Genomic DNA, 19578 nt, shown 5'->3' on the forward strand with positions numbered 1-19578 from the left:
TAAAAATTTACCTAATTTTTCGTCTGTTTTCTCCTTTTGATAAATCTAAGTAGTCAGGAGGAACCAGGCCTCCCTTCAACACTTTCATTGGATAGTTCCTCAGCTTAACATTCATTTTCATTGTTCACATGTTTGATTTGTTGCAAAACACTAGGACATGAATACAGTTTAGCTAAGTTCTTTTCCACTTTTGTTTTAGTCAGCTTTTTCGTTGCTGTGACCAAAGGACCTGACAAGAACAATTTTAAAGAGGGAAAAGCTTTTGGGGGGCTTGAGGTGAGGCTGAACATCATGGCAGAAGAGTGTGGTAGAGGGAAGCAGCTCAGAGCATCACCTCAGGAAGCAGAGATACACAAAATAAAAAAAGAATAAAAAGGCAAGCCCCCCAAAGTCTAGCCCCACCCTACCTGTCTTCACTTACTACTCAGTCAATCCCCATCAGGGAATTAATGCACTGATTGGGTTAAGGCTCTCATAACCCAATCATTTTACCTCTGAATGTTCTTGCATTGTCTTACATATAAGCTTTTGGGGGACGCCTCATATCTAAACCATAATCCAGTCCGGCTGCAGCAAAATAACCGGGGGGTGACAAGGAACTTGTGTAGATTGATACAGCAGGAGTGGGAGCCGTTTATTGTAGGACAACAGAGGTATTTATACATTCCACACAGCTTATCTTAATTAACATAAACTAGATACAGCAGTCAACCAATAAGAAATCTCCACACATAATGGCTCGCTGGCGTTACTTCACAAACCACTCCCTCTGGAAAAATGCCAGGCGCCATCCTGACTTGTTTACAGACTCTAACAACTTTATAACAAGGGGACTAACAATTATATTGTTCAGTAACATGTTCCTTGTTTCCATCTGGGATTGCATTAAGAAAGGCCTTTACTGTCTATATTTCTAGCAAAATTTTGTTCATTACTGCTCAGAAGGTATTCTCTAAGAAGATTGAGGCATTCTCTTAGCTCTGTTCTCCTGGCAAGTCCTCACCAGAATCACATATAACAACTTGTTCTTGGCAACAGAACTCTTTAAAGTATGCATCTCAAAGACTCTTCCAGGCTCTATCCATCATCCACTCCCAAAACAGCTGCCATGCTGGGTGAAGTGGCACATATTTGTAAATCCCAGCAACTTGGAAAGTTGAAGCAGGAAAATAGCAAGTTTGAGGACAGCCTAGGCAACTTAGTGAGAACCTGTCCCAAAACAAAAAATGAAGAGGGTTGGGGATATAATCTTAGTGGTAGAGAGCCCCGGAGTTCAACCCACAATACTGAGTGGGCAGGCAGCTCCCATATTTTTAGGCATTTGTTATAGTATTACCTACTCCTGCCAATTTATAGTCTTAGTCTGTTCAGTCTGCTATAACAAAATACCACAGACTGGATGGATGGCTTATAAACAGTAGAAATTTATTTCCCACAGTTTTTGTTTGGAGACTGGGAAGCAGAGTTGGTGTTTAGTGAGGGCTCACTTTCTGATTCATGATGGTCTCATTAGATTGCTAATCCCATTCATGAGGAGTCTATCCTCTTGATATAATTACTTTCCAAAGGCTCTGCTTCCTAATACTTGGTGGGATAGGATTTCAATATAAGGGTTAGGCAGAAGGCACACAAGCATTCAGACCATAGCAACATCTGTTTCATCTGATTTTTTTTTTTTTAAACACCTTTTTTCCCCCTGTGGTGTTAGGAATTGAACGCATGATCTTACACATGCCAGGCAAGTGCTCTACCACTGAGCTATATCCTAGCCCTCATCTGATATTAATACAGTAGTCTTCCTTCCCTCTGCAAGGCTTTGCTTGCCACAATTTCAGTTCTCTGAAGCCAACTATAATCCAAAAATATAAAATAGAAAATTTTAGAATTAACAATTCATAAGTTTTAAATTATGTGCCCTTCTGAGTTGTGTTATGACATTTCTCACCATCTGGTGGGTCATGAATTATCTCTTTGTCTAGCATGTCCATGCTGTATACACTCCCTGTCTGATGCCTGGGAGCCATCTCAGTTATCACATAAATTATCATAGTTTCATAGTGCTTGTGTTCAAGTTAACTTTATTTTTACTTAATAATGGCCCCCAAACACAAGGGTAGTGATTCTGGCAATTCTAGCATGCCAAAGAGAAACTATGGAGTGCTTCCTTTAGGTGAAAAGGTGAAATTTCTTGACTAATAAGAAAGAAAAAAAAATATATGCCAAGGTTGCTAGGATCTGCAATAAAAACAATAGATATATATGTGAAATTGTGAAGTAGTAACAAGAAACTGGTGCTAGTTTTGCCATCATCACTAAGAACTGTAAAAGTTAGCCACAGTGCACATTGATAATGCTTAGTTAAAATGGAAAAGGCATTAAATTTGTGGGTGGAAAGCATGAACAGAAAATGATTTTCATTTAACGGTAAAGTGTTGTGCCAGAAAGTATTGAGCCTGTATGAAGACTTCAGCAAATTATGAGTGACACTGAAATGAGTGGCACTTAAGCCATTTATTGCAAATAAGGAATGATTATACAGATTCAAGAATAGGTTTGGACTAAGAGGGATCATTCATATAACTTTATTACAGTACACTTTTGTAGTTCTTTTTTATTAGTTTTTGTTAGTCTCTTACTGTGCCTAATTCATAAATTGAATTTAATTATAAGTTTGTATGTGTAGGAAAAAGCATTGTATACATAGGACTCAGTAATAATTTGTAGACTCAGGCCTTTGTTAGAAGACTTGGAATTAGTCCTTTGTTGAAAGGGGGGTTAATATATAGTTACTCCATCTCTTCTGGTTATAGTGTGCATAGGCTTTTTTCTTTCACTTTCAACTTGTTTTGTGTCTCTGGCTCTATAGCAAGTCTCTAATAGAAAGCATAAAGTTTGATCATGTTTTTAAATCTACTCTGCCCCTTCATGCCTTTTAAATGGAGTTTGCTCCATTTACACTTAATGGAATTGTTGATAAAGAAGTGCCTATGCCATTTTACTCCCCTCCCCTGCGTGTCTTTAATGGATTTTGTTCCAGCCCTCCTCCATGACGACCTTTTTTGGGGGTCATATAGATATATTTTAGTTACCATTTTAATTCCCTCCTCATTTCTTTCACTATATATTTTAAATTATTTTCCTTGAGCATTGTAATTGACATCTTAATTTATAACAGTCTATTTTGAATGAATAACAATTAGGTTTCAATAGCATGCAAAATACTTTGGTCCTATGTAGTTCTCCCACCTTAAATCTTTTTCTTTCTTTCTTTCTTTCTTTCTTTCTTTCTTCTTCTTCTTCTTCTTCTTCTTCTTTTTTTTTTTTTTTTTAGTTAGTGGCAATATCTTTTTATTTATTTATTTTTATGTGGTGTGAGGATTGAACCCAGTGCCTAACCCACACAAGGCAAGCACTCTACCACTGAGCCCCAGCCCCATCTTTCATAAATCTTTATACATTGTTTACGCACCAATGTAGATTTACAGTTATTGTTGTGTGCACATGTAGTGCATGTTTTTTAATCATATACGGAACAAAAGAGGAGTTATGAAACAAATTCAACCTCTCTGCTTTGTTTTTTTCCTTCAACTCTTCATTAATACAGTGTTTCTAATGTATTTCCAGATGCAATTCTAAGCAATTAGCAAATATTTGTTTAATCCTTTTAGAAATTTTATAGCCAAGTAAGGTAAGGCATTAAAAGGATTAATAAATGTTCAAAGCTAAAAACCTTTTAAAAGGGAGAGTCAAAATTTTCAGCTCAAGTCATGTGGCTCTAAAGTTCATGTTCTTAACCACTACATCTCTTACTTCCTGAAGTAATACCGCTCCTTCTATTATATTACAGCATTGGTTATAAAAATTCACTTGAATACATAAAACATGTTCATTCATGTTGAAAATGAAGGAGGAATACAGTGAAAGATATTGTGCTGGAAATCAGTTGAGAGGAAAGAACAGTTGGTAGGGACTTTTAAACTATGACCTTGACAACAGCATCATACTATCAAGATTTCAGAGAATATTTTAGGCAGAAGCAAAAGAGTGAAGAGAGGGATCAGAACAAAGAAAAGCAAGGTATATTTGAGAGACAGACTTGGATTGAGTGTACTTGGAAGTTTAGAGTGTGTTGAAAAGTTTATATAGGTAAGTATATGTCAGAGATAACTAAATCTTGGTACAATTTAAAATTTTCTAAAACATTCCGAAGCTTATTGCAACAGGGTCTATATTGAGATTTTATCTCTTGTATGGCCACATATTATTTTGGAAGTGTGGTATAAAGTAATGGTTTTTAATATATAAATAAGTTACATATATTTAAATGTATTTTATTATTTTAAAATGTGCTTGATTATATTAAAAGGAATGTATTTGCTTTCAAATCATCTCTTAGGTGTGGAATGAGGATGGGGTAAAATACACACTCTTCAGTGAGATGTGTATTTATTCATTCAGATCAGCTAGTATTTTTGAATACTTTAAAATTAAGTTGTTTGCTACATGGATAAACCCATAAATAAGGCTTGGTTTTAATTTTCACTTTCTTTTGTTCTAATTTTTAGATTTTGGGATGAATTCTTAAGAATGGGATGCTCCAATATTTAGTTTTTTTCCTTCCTTTTCTTTTTTATCTGTCCTCATTTTTTTAATAGGACCTCATCTAGATGCAAGGCTTTAAGTTCTGTCAATAGTGTGCTGATCCCCAGTTTTATATCTATAGCCCAGTTTCTCCCTTTAACTTCAAACTTCCGTATCCTAATGCCTCTACATGTACCCACTTTGATTTCTAAGAGACTTGTCTCACATGGAACTCGCTGTCTGCCAAACCTGTGTTTCTTCCAGTCTTCTTCATTTTAGAAATTCCGCTACCATTCACCTATTCCACAGGCCAAAGCTGAAGTGTCATTTTAAAATGCCTTTTCTTTGCATTCTACAACAGTGCATCATCAAGACAAGTTGATTTTATCTTCAAAATACATCCTATGTACAGTTACTCTCTACCGCCTTTGCTACTGGTACAGTTGAATCCACGAATCTCTTGCCAAGCCTGTTGTAGTAATACTCTCCTTATAATGCTTTACCTTTATTCTCTGTGTAGCCACCCGGTAATCTTAGTATCAATCTATTCATGTTACCTCCACTATTACCCAAATATAAAACTCTAGTGGATTTCTAATAAATAAAATCCAGTCCCTTTACCATGGCCTGTATGATCTGGCCTCTAGATCTCTGACCTCATCTCCCACTTTTCCCCTCACATATATTATACTTTAGACCATATATTGATTGCTTCAGGGTTGTTTCCTTTGCCTAGAACTTTCTGTTTTGAATGTGGTGTGTTTCCTTACTTCATTCAATGCTCAGAAATGTTCTTCCGGATCTTAGTCTGTTTCATGTTGCAATAACAAAATATCTGAGCTGGTAACGTGGAAACAAAGTGGCTTATTTTTTTAACATTTTGGTGACTGAAGAGTCAGAACAGCATGGTACCTGCACCTTGGCCAGGGCCTGTTACATACACCATGGTAGAGAAATGGAATGGAAAACAGCTGCATGCAGAAGAAGCATGTCTGCAAGCATGGAATAGAGTTGTTCAGGGGAGATGCCAAGCTTGCCTTCAACACTCTGATATTGTAGGAGAATACACTCCCATGAGAAAAGCATTACTTCCTTTCAAAGACCTAATAACTTCCCACTCGGTCCCACCTCTTGAAGATTTCACTATCTCAACGTCCTCATAACTGAGGATCAAGCTTCCAGAACATGAACCCTTTGGGGGCATTGGGCACACTCAAACTATATCAAAACCATGACCATTTTAAATACTTTCTTCCTCACTCAGCACTTCCTTAACATTTCTCATTGTTATCTGTAAAGGTTTACCAGGGTTTAATTATCTTCTGACTTTATTATGTTTTCCTACTTTTACTTCTATTTACTCTAAGCTACACATTTGTCACTATTACCACCATCTTCCTCCTCATCATCAACATTTATGTCATTTGTTCCCCCTTCCAAGATAAGGGCTTCATATTTTTTGTTTGTAGCTGCACCTCGAGTGCCTGACTTATAATAGAAACTCAGAAAATATCTAAATACCCCAGGAAAAAAGAGACCCAGAAACAGGAAAAGCTTTTTACTTTATTTAAGCTAATTTTTCCTGAAACTATGTACTAGCCTTCCATCACTGCAATGAACTGTGTGTGGCAATTAACTTACAAAGTAAAAAGTGTTAGGCCCATGGTTCTGGAGATTTCCAGTCCAAGATCCAATGGCCCTCTTGCTCTAAGTCTTTGGTGAGGGCAGTATCTCATGTCAGGAGCATATTGCAGAATACATGACTAATCTTGTGAGCCAGGGAGCAGAGCAAAAGAGGACTAGTGAGATCCTACACTTTCAGGCGGGGAACTAGAAAAAGTGTTTATATTTATCCAACATTTATTGAGTACATACATCCTTGAGGACTGTAGTATTACGGAACAGGTTGATGTTAAAATATGAATAAGCTTCAGATATTTGCTCTAAATCTAGTGGATTAAATGTCAAATAAATAAATAAATAAAGTTAGTTTATCAATAATATAACTTCATTCTGATGAAGGGTGCTCCTAACTTGGTCTTGAGGCTTGGTGAGAAAAGGGATGCACTGCAATTACTAGATTAAGGGTTGTAGGAAGAACATTCCAGGCAGAGGACATGCTAAGTTCAAAGGGTATGGAAGCATTGATATGTAATATGTAAAAGCAGTGAAATGTATATAATGACTGGTAAGTGTGACCGGAGCATACTTTATGTAGAAAATGATGGCAGGGGAGACTGAAAAAAGGTAGCATAAAATCAGATCTGTGATCTTGGAAGCCATCCAGGAAATTGAAATCTTCAATATTGTCAGTGGAAAGTCATCAAATATTTTTAAAATCTAGAAAGAATGAAGTTTTTAGTAGCAGTGTGAAGAATGTGTTGTTCTGGTAGAGATAATGGTATAGGGGAATGCTGAAAAAGTGAGATGAATTAGAAGTTCAAAGATATCATAAATAGGTAATGGAATAAAGTGAAAAGACCCTGTTTTTAGAATCATAGGCATGGTTTTTAAACCTCTTTGTAGTTGGGATAGTTTAGCTGCTTTCACTTTTCAGTTTTCTTACCTGTATTAAGTGGCAGTAATAATTGTTTCACTCTCTGAAGATTTTGTTAAATTGAATACATGTACCTGACCATGATGTTTGTGTGATATCACATAAGGGCTCAATTAATGATAACTCCAATGTTATTAACAAAACTGATATTTATTATAATTGTTAAGGTAAGAGATGGTGATGGACTAAGTTAAGGGGTAGAAAAGAACAGATTTGGAGGGATCTTTCTGAAGTAGAACGAACAGGACCGGAAGACTCCTTGACTTAACAGAATCATTAACTGATAGAGATTTCTAACCTGAATGACTTGGAATGGATGAGGGATTGATGATGTCATTTTCCTGGAAAGAAGTTCAGGAACCAGTGGTTGAGTTGAAGGAAAAGAAATAAAATGATATTGATTTGCTTTTTGAGGTATATTTGGGATATCTGGGGCTAATATGAAGTAGGCTATTAGAAATATGCTCTGGTGCAAGAGATAAAGAGATTATTCTGCATAATAGTAGAAATGTGTACTAATTTTTACTTCTTGACTAGAATTGTAAATATCTTTATAGCAGGACATATTTTTAAAAACGTCTCCTGTATTCTCACACTGCTGGGCTCTGTGTAAACATTTTATTGGTCCTTATTAAATATGAGGTTTTTATAAGTAATCTCTTTTATGGGGTAACTTTGTATATAGAGGAGATAACACATAGCATGTTTGATTTTTTTAATTTACGTTCACAATTATTTAAATTTGTAAATATAAAACAATTCTTCATAAATGTACATTGTACTCTATAGCAAATTTTAACAAACTTGATAATTTCATAAAACAAAAGTAGAAAAGTTTATTTATTGTTAGATATTGACTTAAAACTTCTACAAACTTAAATAAATCTTATAACTGTAATAATTTAAAATTATGTGATTATTGAATTTTGTAAGTGTTTAATACAGTATGCAAACATTTCAGCCTAAAATCACAAGTAAGTCAGCTGTTCATCCATACATCTTAGAGTCAGTCATAAGATTGGCTTTCATAGGCCAGATTTTCTTAAAACATGATAAATTTTTACCAGAAACATATAAAAGTACTTATTATTTTGTTGACAGCTTTATTTAGATATAATTTGTATCCTTTACATTTGCCCATTTTAAGTATATAGGTCACTGATTTTTATTACATTCACAGAATTTTGCAACCATCATTGCAATTTGATTTTTAGAATGTTGCCATTACTACAAAAAGAATTGTGGTGCCCATTTGCAGTTATTTGCATTTTTCACTCCTAAACCAGCAATGTCTCTGTACTTTTTCCTGAATGGCCTTATAACTATGGTCTTTTATGTCTGTCCTTTTACATTTAGTAAAATGTTATAAAGATTTATTCATCCATATTGTAATTTTATACCATTATATGGATTATACCACTTTTTGTGTATCCTAGACTACTTCTTTATATAGAATAAAATTCTGGTTCTCTTAAGTCATCTCCATTCTTATTTTTTAAAGAAAGCCTGAGAATAAGTGAAAAAAAAATTTTATCATAAGTTTAAAAAAATACAACAGAGTTATAAGGATTCTTCATGTGCCATATGATATATTTCATTCTTTCCAAAGAAAATAGATAATGAAAAAAGGTAAAAAAAACTATAGGAACATTTATTGAAATAAAGAACAAACAGTAGAAATGATTTAAAAAGGTAAAGAGTGGGTGTTAGAAGAAGAGGAGAAATCTGGTAACATTGATCAATATAAAAAGGAACGAATAAAAATACTACAAAAATGAAGACTACAGTTAAAGAAAAGATTTTAAAAATAAGCAGTCTGACCTGTATTTCTTTAACACATAAACAGTGCTGTCAGGTCTTTAATCTGAATAATTTCTTATTTATCCAAACTACTTTGAGTAACCCTCACCCCCAGAATGAATGGTAGTTTCACTTTCCAAATTAGAGCATATCTAGAAACGTCCATTTGCCAGTATGCACAGATAATAATAGATTGGTACATAAAACACTTGTCCCCTCAGAATTTTGTAAAACAGTCCGTTGGGCTTTTAGCATTTATATCTACTAGTTAAATGACTGCAGTTTTAAATCTCTTTCCTCTTATTTTAATTAAAATTTTCCCTTATTTTGAACTTTTATACTTTTATTTTCAGGTATTTAATTCAGGCATTTTCTCAGGAGAGTTAAATGTGTACACCCCGCTCGTAGTATTATGTCTCACACTTTATGGAGTCCCTTAGATACAAAGATTCAAGTCAGTTATCACTCAATAGGAAATCTTTGTCTTCTTTTTTCTTCCCTTAAAAGTTTATTTTGATTTAAGTTTTTAAACTTTTCATTCTTTCCCTTTATTCTTCTATAGTAAATCATACTTCACAGATACAGAATGTTCTGGCCACCTATGCATCACTGAGCTCTGACTTATTATTACACATTATGTGAAGGCATTTCTTAAGCTGCTTTTCTCTGTTGTGTATTTTTTCCATTTAATTACCTTTACAGTCTCATGTTGCTTAGCCTATGGCGTCATAGAGAGTATTAACAAAAATAGTATAGATGAGTTACTTGCTGTGGCCTGTTGGTGCAGTTGAGAAGTAGTAAGCACAACATATGGGAAGCTGCTGCTGATAAAACACAAAATACTGTTTTACACTAAGCTTTTCTAAGTAGGAGTACACTCTAAAATAACAATAAAAAATGTAGTACAAATGATTTTCTAACAACTCACGTTTGAACTTACATGGGTCTACTTATGTCAATTTTACTTATATATTTAATTTTTGGAGATTTATGACACTTAAAAAACACTCAAAAGACAAACTACATGGCTTGGAAATAAATGTTAAAGAAAAGTGTAGCATCATGAATGCTTAAATTCACGTAGAGAATAGTCTATTTTATAATTTAGTACCATAAAATATACAGGAGTCTGTTATAGAAATTTAATAATGATCAAAACTTATGCCTACAGATACCATATATTGTGCTATTTGCAGTTTACATCTCATTTTTTAGAGATGTAAATAAGTATTTGATGCAGTATTAAATCATAACTGTATAAAGTTAACTGTTGTACATACTGTACTACTATAGTAGTTTTGCTATTGTGGTGAGCTCCAGAGTTACAAGGATTCTTTATGTGCCATATGATACTAATAATCTCCAGGAGAGTACTTCAGTGCTCTGATAAATTTTATTTCTATAAAAAGTGATCTCATGGGTTTCACACGTTTCACAGTATATTACCAGGAAGGTAACTGTAGGCTACTCATAAGTTATGTAAGTTACTCATATATTAGTTTTGGAGGAGTCAAAAATTATTTTCTCAACTGGGCTTTGAGGGCAGTGCTCCTAACCCCCAATTATCAAGGGCTGACTATAGAGGAAATAGAAACCAGTGAAATAACTACACACACAGTGTTTTGTGTTAACAGCCATGATATCATTAGGCAACAGGAATTTTTTGCCTCATTATATTCTTACTAGACCACTGTCATATAGGCAATGTGTTGTTGACCGAAATGTTTGGTGGTACACAACTGTATTTGACAATTTTATTTTTTTTTTCCTCTTCCCAAGATATTTGTTCTCTTTAAGGGGGGGAAAAACTAATTTTTTTTTTTTTGAAAAGCTCCCTGGTCTCAATAGAAATGCTATTTATAATTTAGTACTTTTTTCTTCATTAGTTCTGTTTTCAATTTGAGTTATTAGTTGTGATTAAGTTATTCCCTTCCAGTATATTGGTCAAGTTTTGTTATTCTTGAGCTGGGTAATTCTAAAAGTGACTACTGGACCAGCAGATAGGGGCAATCAGAGGGCTTGGGCTGGAAGCAGAAGTTTAGGGAGAGAGGAAAAACTTTTTTTTGTGGTGCTTAGCATTGAACCCCCATGGCCTTTTGCGTGTGAGACAAGCACTCTACCAACTGAACTGTATCTCCAGCCCTGGAAAAATTGTTAACAAATATAGTTATTCAGCAGTGGGATGAACTGCTAAGAGCAATGAGGGAAAGAGTGGCTGAACATTGTTCATTACCAAAGAAGTTCATCAAGACTTTTTTGGTTGAATGACATACTGAGATAGCTAGAATATCAATTAAAAGGGATTAATTACCTTATATTATTTTGGTTAACATATAAAAGATTATAATCTAGTGCCTTTAATTTGCTTTAATTTTGTGGCTCACTTGTATTAAGTTCAGTCTGGTGTCAGCAAGCCATAGACTCTTGAATTTTTAAGGAAAGAACTACAGATACTGTCAGTTTGCACTTTGTTTATTAATATATTCATTGATTATTGTAACCAGCAAATACCTTTGAAATGATACTTTACAAAAATAATACTTTATTAGAGATGGAGGTTTTTTAATACTGAGCACCAAACTTTGTATAAACTTGAGTACAGAGTCCAGGGAGACTTAATGTAAAAATTGCTAAAATTTTCTGGTATACTGTGCTGTGGCTGAGGTGACCCCAAATATTCATGTGTTGGAACTTTAATTCCTCAAGCAGCAAGGTTAGGAGGCAAGATCTAAGGGAAGTGTTTGGATTATAGGGACAGAGCTCCCATGAATGGCTAATGCCTTTATTTTACTCTTGAGTTCCTCCCTCAAAGGATTGTGTTAGTTATTATGAGAGCAATTTGTTATAAAGCATATCCATCCTTCCCTCTTTTGTTCTTGCCCACTTGCCCTTCTGCTTTCTACTATGAGGTAAAGCAGTACTAGGTCTTCACCAGAAGCTCAGCAAATATCAGTACGGTGCACTTGGGTTTCCGAGCCTCAAATTATAAGCCAAAATATACCTCATTTTTTATATTTATTTCTTAGTTTTAGGTGGATACAATATCTTTATTTTACATTTATGTGGTGCTGAGGATGGAACCCAGTGCCCCATACATGCTAGGTGAGCGCTCTACCACTGAGCCACAATCCCAGCCCCCAAAATACACCTCTTTTCCTTAAAACCTACCCAGTCTTACGATCTTATTATAAAAACAGAAAATAAAGAAGTATTTATATTTCTCCTCAGCCCTCTCATACTGTGAGTCTCTAGACAAGTTAATCTCAGAGGAGAGATTCTCAAGACTTATGAACCATTTTTTCATTCTCTTCATACTGTATTTCTTCATCTCAAAAGCAACAGGCTATATTGTTAACCTTACTTGGCTGTTTATTTGATGTTCCTGTCTTGTTGCTACTATTCATAACCTGCTCTCCATCCTTTGGTTAGAAATAAAAATAGTAGAGATTGTAATTTAGATTGAAGGAGGACATTTGTTAGAAATGTTAATCTTCTATCTTCTGTTTTCCTGATTATATCAGAAGTTAAAAATCAGACTTACAAAGTCCTGGTATAAGAGAAATAGGAAATGGGAAGACCTTCTTGGCCTTCCTGGAGCTGTAACTCTCCTTAAGGAGAAAAATATAAACATTAAAAAAAAAAAACCCACAGGGTTTGGGTAACCTATGACAATTTTTATTTTGTAAATACTCAATGCTTTGCATATGGCAGAAGGGAAATAAGACCTTAGGCAATTAAGTTTTATTTAAAGGGGGCTAGAATCTGAGAATTCTGACAATGAGAAAACTATAAACCAAAGCTGTATGAGAACAGGCACCATGTCTTCACCATTGCCTATTCAGTGTCACCTCTGTCTCTGCCAGGTTCTCAGTTAATACAAGTTAAATAAGTGAATATCTTTATTAAACAAATTGAAAAGAGATAGATATTTGATTTGGGCAAAAGTGAGATCCAAAGATTTGAGAAAATATTAGGAGATAGAAATGATTGTTGAACACAGTAGAAAGCCTACCTGACCAGATCTGTGGGAATGAGCTGGAAGATCTGAGAAAAAAGCTTGCTGAAGGGAGATTGGGATCAAATTAAAAGCATCGTTGATTGCCAGACTTGAGAATTTGAAGTTTGTTCTTTAAGCAGTGTATATTTTGAAGAAATGCTGGCATTGTTTAAGCAGTGTTTTAGGAGGAGTAGGATGAGCTCTCTCTGCTTCCTGGCCCGTCCATGAGCTGTGCAGTTTTCCTCTGCTGGGTCCTTCCTATATTGATGTGCTGCCTCATCTTGGACCCAAACAAGAGTCAGTCATCTATGCACTAAGGCCTTTGAAATTATGAGCTCCAAATAAACTTACCCACCTCTTTAAAAAAAACAAAACAACAAAAGGAATGGGGTTTTTTTTTTGGGGGGGGAGCAGGGGTTGAACTCAGGGGCACTCAACCACCGAGCCACATCCCTAACCCTATTTTGTATTTTATTAGAGACAGGGTCTCACTGAGTTGCTTAGCACCTGGCTAAATTGTTGAGACTGGCTTTGAAGTCAAGATCCTCCTGCCTCTGCGTCCTGAGCTGCTGGGATTACAGGAATGGGCAACTGTGCCTGACAAGAAATAGTCTCGATGATACTGTAGGTTATAGTAAGGAAGAGACTGGAGAGCAGCTTTGAGACCAGTTGTTATGTTGGCTAGAAATTCTTTGGAAAAAATAAAATATTTTTATATGTACTATGTTATGTAGAGGTACTTTTTGAACTCTACTGATTGAACATAATGATATGACTTGTCTTTTTCAGTATTTGGTTTTCCATGGCATTTTGTTATCTTTGAGGCTTTTCTATGAGATCATGGTATAAATTTTGAATGTATTTATTCTACCTTTATTTGCCTTTTATTAATGTCAAGCATAGCGTATAAGACATTTCCTGTTGCTATGCAACTGCTAAATTCAATATTTATTATTAATAAAACTGAGCGGTATTAACATCCAGTGAACAGAGGGTAGCAAAATATAGCTTTACAGATCCAATAATATTTGTAAGGTTTGATGTATTATAAATATGAGCAAAAGAGGAGTGGCTTGTTTATAGTTAATATTTTGAGCAGAATTAGTTGTGGTTAAATATTTTGAGTTTATGACTAGACTTTTGGTTTTTATTTGCTTCCTTTTGGTCTTTCTTTTTCACTGTTTTTTGATCTATGATTTTTTAAGTGTTTGTGTAATCTATGATGTTTCTCAATTTTTTTTCATATTCCATTCTTTATAATTTAAAATTTTTGTTCTTCCATAATCATCTTCTGCACATTTCCTTTGTAGTATTATTTCTTGCTATATTTACATTTTTCCTTTTCGAGAATTTATGCTTAGAATGCATATTTGGAATTTGTTATAATAAACACAGGTAAAAGAATATAGAGTTGCTCTTTAGGATAAGAGCTGCCAGTAATTGCTTAGCTATATTTTCAGTGTGTGTTCAATGATTTCTAGATATTTAAACACTTTATATTTGTGAAATCAGAATTCCTTTTTGCAGGGATGAAAAGTAGGAATGCTTAAGAGTTGGAGACAAGCTATGAGACTTATTTTGGAGTAATTGCTGAGAATATCTGGTTCCAGGGCTAAGAGGATAGATAGCATCGAACAATTCCTTTTCATTATTTCACCACCAGCCCTCTTCCTGCACAACCTCTGACCCCAACACTTTCTCCTCCCTAATGTGGGGAAGAGCAAAGGACCATAGTAATTTAATGGAAAACATTTTAATTATAGTAGGTAAATAATAAGCAGGCATAAGTACCTCTCATTTGTTGGAGTGGGTAGTTTGCTAATATCTTTGGATAGCAAGAAGTAAGGAGAATTGAAAATCATTTGCTCCCCTATAGTAAGTGAAAAAATCTACAGTTTTAAAATAGTGCAGAAAAAACAATTCTCTAATTACAATGTAGATGACACAAACTCTGGAGGTTACTCTGTTGAAAATGATGGCTTACAATGTTATTTTTATAGCCAGATGAACAAGATACTATTTCTAGGGATCATCTTGTCTACCCCCTTAATCTTTCAAGTACTTTATTGTTTTATATTTAATATGTTGTGTTTGTGGTAAATAAATGGCTTATATGTTTGAGCCTCAAAAATGTCCAGTAGCCTATATATTATTAGTGATTCCCTTTATCCTGAATATAAAAGTGCTGTTTAACAATTTTAAAAAATTACAAGGCTTCAGATGATAATGGATTATCTGACAAAATACACCATTCCTGAAAATACTAGGAATTAATTTAACTCTTTTTATATTAATTACAATAGAATATCTCTGTATTTCAAAAGTATTATGTACACCAAATGTGCAAGACATACTAATTCTCTTTAAAGGTCATGGTTAATGTGCATATGGATTTATGTAATAAGTATTTGAGCCCACAGTGAGGTCTTTGACACATAGTTTGGGAACCAGTGCTCTAAAGCTTTATTCCTGGTATATTGTATAGAGCTGTAATCTAATTCCCTTCTGTTTAGTCTCTTCATTCTTTCTTTAACAATCCAGAAAAATTAGCAAGATGTTTTCATTAAATAGACCAGCAAAATTTGTGTAATAAAGTTAGAAAAACTGCTTATTTTTTAATTTTCTATTTTATTCATGATGTAGAAGGATATGAGAGTTTTAAATATTTGTGTACAGGTATATTTGAATTGTTTTCTCCTTTTTTGTATGTATAATTAGTGATTTTATCTTTGTAAAGGAACTAACATATAGTTTCATCTTGTTGGCAATATGAAATTTGGAGTTCTTTTTTCTAAAATATTGTGTGTGCATATGAGAAAGAGAGAAAGTTGTTCTCAGTGAGGATTTTCATTTAAGAAACTATTAACTTGAAAAAGTCTATGATCTCAATTGGTATTCAGAAAAATAATAATGTTCTAGATTATTCTAGAACATTGTGGAAGTTCTCAAATACTTTCACTCTTCAGTGAGAAAGTTGCCCTTTAAAATGGAGCTTGAGAGTTAATGTAAAAATTTTGTAGAACAAGCAAGAGAAACTCAGTTTCCATTCTTCCATTAATTATTTCTGGTGTCTTTTTTCTTTCTTGATTATGCTCTGAATTTTTGTTGATTATTAATCATTAACAAATGCAAATGCTCCTTCTACATTTGTCATTGACACTTTTTCTTTAGCATCCCTTCAATAATAATAATCTGGGATTCTTGAGAACTGGAGAAAACATCATCATTTTTCTTGTAACCAATCAGTATTACCATAGTGGATATTATATTATTGTGATGATGGATTCTTTTTTTTTTTTTAATCCTTTTTAGGGTTTGAAAGTATTCTTGAAGGGCTGTTTGGACCTGCATTATTTAAAGATCTCAGTTTATTTAAAGGTATTCAAAATATTTTTGGTATTTCAGATTATTCCTGGTGACAAATATGGTACCTTGGTAATTTAAGCTTTATGTCTCATCATTTTTATTTGCAGTTTTATGAGGGTTAAAGCTATCTTCATGTAAGCTTTGCGTGGGGGTGGGGTGGGGGTGTGTTTAGTTGATATTGTTAATATATGCATGATTAGCACATACCAGTGAGTAGTTAGGTGAAGAATTTTGAGTTAAGAATTTTAAGACTTAGCTGTTGGTATAGTTCATTACCCTGTACCCAGTTTTCAGTGGTAGAGAACATTCTTAGATGTATATACAAGGCTCTGGGTTTAAAAATTTAAGATAAAAGAATTTTAAGACATAAGAAGCATGTCTACTCTTAGTGAAGATTTTGTTAAACAGTGTTTTTGAAATTGATTTATTTTCTTAAAAATTCAACTTCATGATTATTAATTTGTCATTCATTTTATTTTTAGAGTGTGAACCTGAAGGCATTTCTGATTGGACTTTTGATGAAAATTGTCTGTTCTGTTGCTTGAGAAGAGATAAAGTAAAGGTAACCAAGAAGTTTGTGAAACTTGTGTAAAATATTTTAAAGTTTCTTAAAAAAAAAAAAACAACTTGTCACTTTGTTAGAGGATTTATAGGAAAGGGAAAGTGTTTAAAGGGTTTTTGATAGTAACTTTGCATTTTAAACTGTTTCTTGTCTGTTGGTTATCCTTCTGAGAAATCTGTATCCCAGGATGCATTTATTTATATAGTTCATTAGGCAGAATAATTAGGTTTATCCTGATATGAAGTTATATGACAATTCAAGAAATGGGATTCACTTTTAGTACAAAAAAACCAGTAACATAGATCTTGATCAAGTATTTAATAATTCATATATTTATGATATACTGTGGTTTATACCTTAAAGTAAGATTCTTTTGGGGTCATGAATGCTGTTTGTATTCAGTTGTAGAAATTAGCTGAACTTTTGTGTTTTTATCATTGTATTGCTTTGTGTCAAACAGGCTTTTGGTTTGGAAATATTTTGGTTATTGAAACTGTTGATAATGATTTACTGTCTTGTATTTCTTTTCATGCTACTCCCTCCCCCCCCCCCCCGCCTTTAAAATTTTTTTCTAGTTGTAGATGAACAGCATGCCTTTATTTGTTTATTTTTATTCGGTGCTAAGGATTGAACCCAGTGCCTCATAATGTGCTAGGCAAGCACTCTGTCACTGAGCTACAACCCCAGCCCTGTGTTTCCTATTTTAAAGCCAAGGAAACATTTTGAGTCTTCCTCCTTCTGTGTACACTGAATTTAAATCCTTGACAAGGTTCTCTCAGTTTCTCCCTCTAATGAATTCCCTTCTTTTTCATTTCTACAGTGAAATTACTGTGAAACAGTAGTAACCATAGTTCAGACACCAGTCACTATTTCTGGACCACTGAAATAACATGATTGGTCCTTCTCAGTTTTCTTCAGGCTTTTCAATACTACTATTAAGTTAAACTCCTTACCCCCAGCCATCACCCCTCAAATGGTGTGGAAGTATTACCCTGTACTCAGTTTTCAGTCACTTTCTCATTGTCTTCTGGATCCACCACCCAATTCTTAGTGTGACTCAGTACCTAGCACAATTCAGTCTGATTTTCCTTCTAGTATTCTATATAATTTCCTTTGAACTAAACTAAAAATCTGAGAAATTTATCTGATCATTTGTATTAAACACCATGCTTTTACTAGTCTTTGGACTGTACCATTGAATACTTGTTCTCTCTAACTTGAAAGTCTCTTGCTTTTACTCTAAGCCCCCCCCCCCCATGTAGTATATCTATGCTCTAATGCTGTTTCATCTTTTATTCTGGTTTTGTTGTTTGTTTTGGTTGGTCTTAGTACTGAGGATTGAACTCAGGGGTACTCAACCACTGAGCCACAATCCCTATCCCCCTTTTTATTTAGATTATTTATTTATTTTATTTAGAGACAGGGTCTCGCTGAGTTGCTAAGTGCCTCACTAAGTTGCTGAGGCTGGCTTTGAACGAACTTGCAATCCTCCTGCCTCAGCCTCCTAAGCAGCTGGGATTACAAATGTGTGCCATCACACCTAGCTGTTTTGTTTTTGATGGGATGTTTTGTTTTGTTTCACTACTGAGAATCCAGTCTCAAACAGTTGATCTAAATGCCCAACCTTTTTAAAAATTTTGTTTTGAGGCAGGGTCTATTAAGTTGCCCAGACCAGCCTCCAAACTTGCCTCAATCCTTTTATCTCAATCTACCGAGTAGCTGGATTGTAGGTGTGCACCAATGTGCCTGGCTTTCATGCCGTTGTTATAAATTTTATACAACTAATTATTTGACATTTAATATTCTGCCTTATTCTGTTCATCCTTTTCTATGTTTGAATTTTGTGTTGTTCCTGGTTACATTTGTCAACTGCTGAAGTCTGGAACATGCCATATGCTTCTTTGTTCCCTTCAGTGTAGTCACTTTAACACTGTTTGATTGTTGGCAAGTTGCTTAAAATCTAAAGCCACCAGTTAACAGTTTCTTAATATTATTCTTTTGTGGCATCTTTTTCTTGTCCCCCACCCCCAACCCCCGAATGAAAAAGTTGTGACTCTCTGAAATGGTGTGTTTTCATTGAATTGATGAGGAAGTTTTGAAATTTAATTTCTTTTGAAAGCAACCAGAAAATGAACGATGTTGTTCTGAGTTAAACTACCAATGAAGTTGAAAATCATCATTGTAAACTGTGTGTGTATTATGTGCATCTTGGCTTTTATTGAGTAAATCATTTAAAATGAATTTTGGTAGAGTAGAAGAAAGAGCGATTGTCTTTAACAGGTTAGGATTGAGAAGACAGCCATTCTGTTTGGCAGTTGAGTACAGTATTTCTTGTAATATGATTTAAGTGTTTTCTATTGCTGCACGAGGCTAAAATATTATATGAATATTAGGAGAAAATGCTGAAATAGAAATTTATGGAACATTACAACATTTAAACCCCCCCCTTGTAACTGTTTGAAGTTTTACAATTTTTAACTAGTTTTCTGAGTAGAAAGTATATTTCCAATTGACAACTCAAGAGAAAACTGTTTTTCTTTATTAGATACTATACTATTTTTCTTTGTCATTAATTGTTTTCACAGAGACCCCTACAGCTATAATGGAGAGTAGGAAAGAGCCTAGATTGTGTGAATTGTCATTTATATATCTTTTTGTTGTGGGATTCTTTGTACAAATCAGGAGCATCTCAACTAAGAAGGATTGGAATCTGGA

The 19578-nt window shown here is 34.2% G+C and overlaps 1 protein-coding gene across 20 annotated transcripts in view; it reads left to right on the plus strand.

The window, feature by feature from the left end:
* Nucleotides 1-19578, plus strand: part of LCOR (ligand dependent nuclear receptor corepressor) — a 180466-nt gene that overhangs the window by 40233 nt on the left and 120655 nt on the right. For 11 of the 20 annotated variants that reach the window (XM_081267066.1, XM_081267054.1, XM_081267061.1 and 8 more), the window contains 2 exons: nucleotides 16248-16313; nucleotides 16784-16863. Coding sequence is in view for 7 of the 20 variants with exons in the window: in XM_081267061.1 (XP_081123187.1) it covers nucleotides 16248-16313; nucleotides 16784-16863 (146 nt within the window). In the remaining 13 variants the exon portion in view is untranslated. The remainder of the gene's footprint in view (nucleotides 1-16247; nucleotides 16314-16783; nucleotides 16864-19578) is intronic. The other 9 variants (XM_081267065.1, XM_081267056.1, XM_081267063.1 and 6 more) reach the window with 1 other exon arrangement.

Source organism: Spermophilus citellus, assembly GCF_964194105.1.
Source record: "Spermophilus citellus genome assembly, chromosome: 15".
Classification (NCBI taxonomy): Eukaryota; Metazoa; Chordata; class Mammalia; order Rodentia; family Sciuridae; genus Spermophilus; species Spermophilus citellus.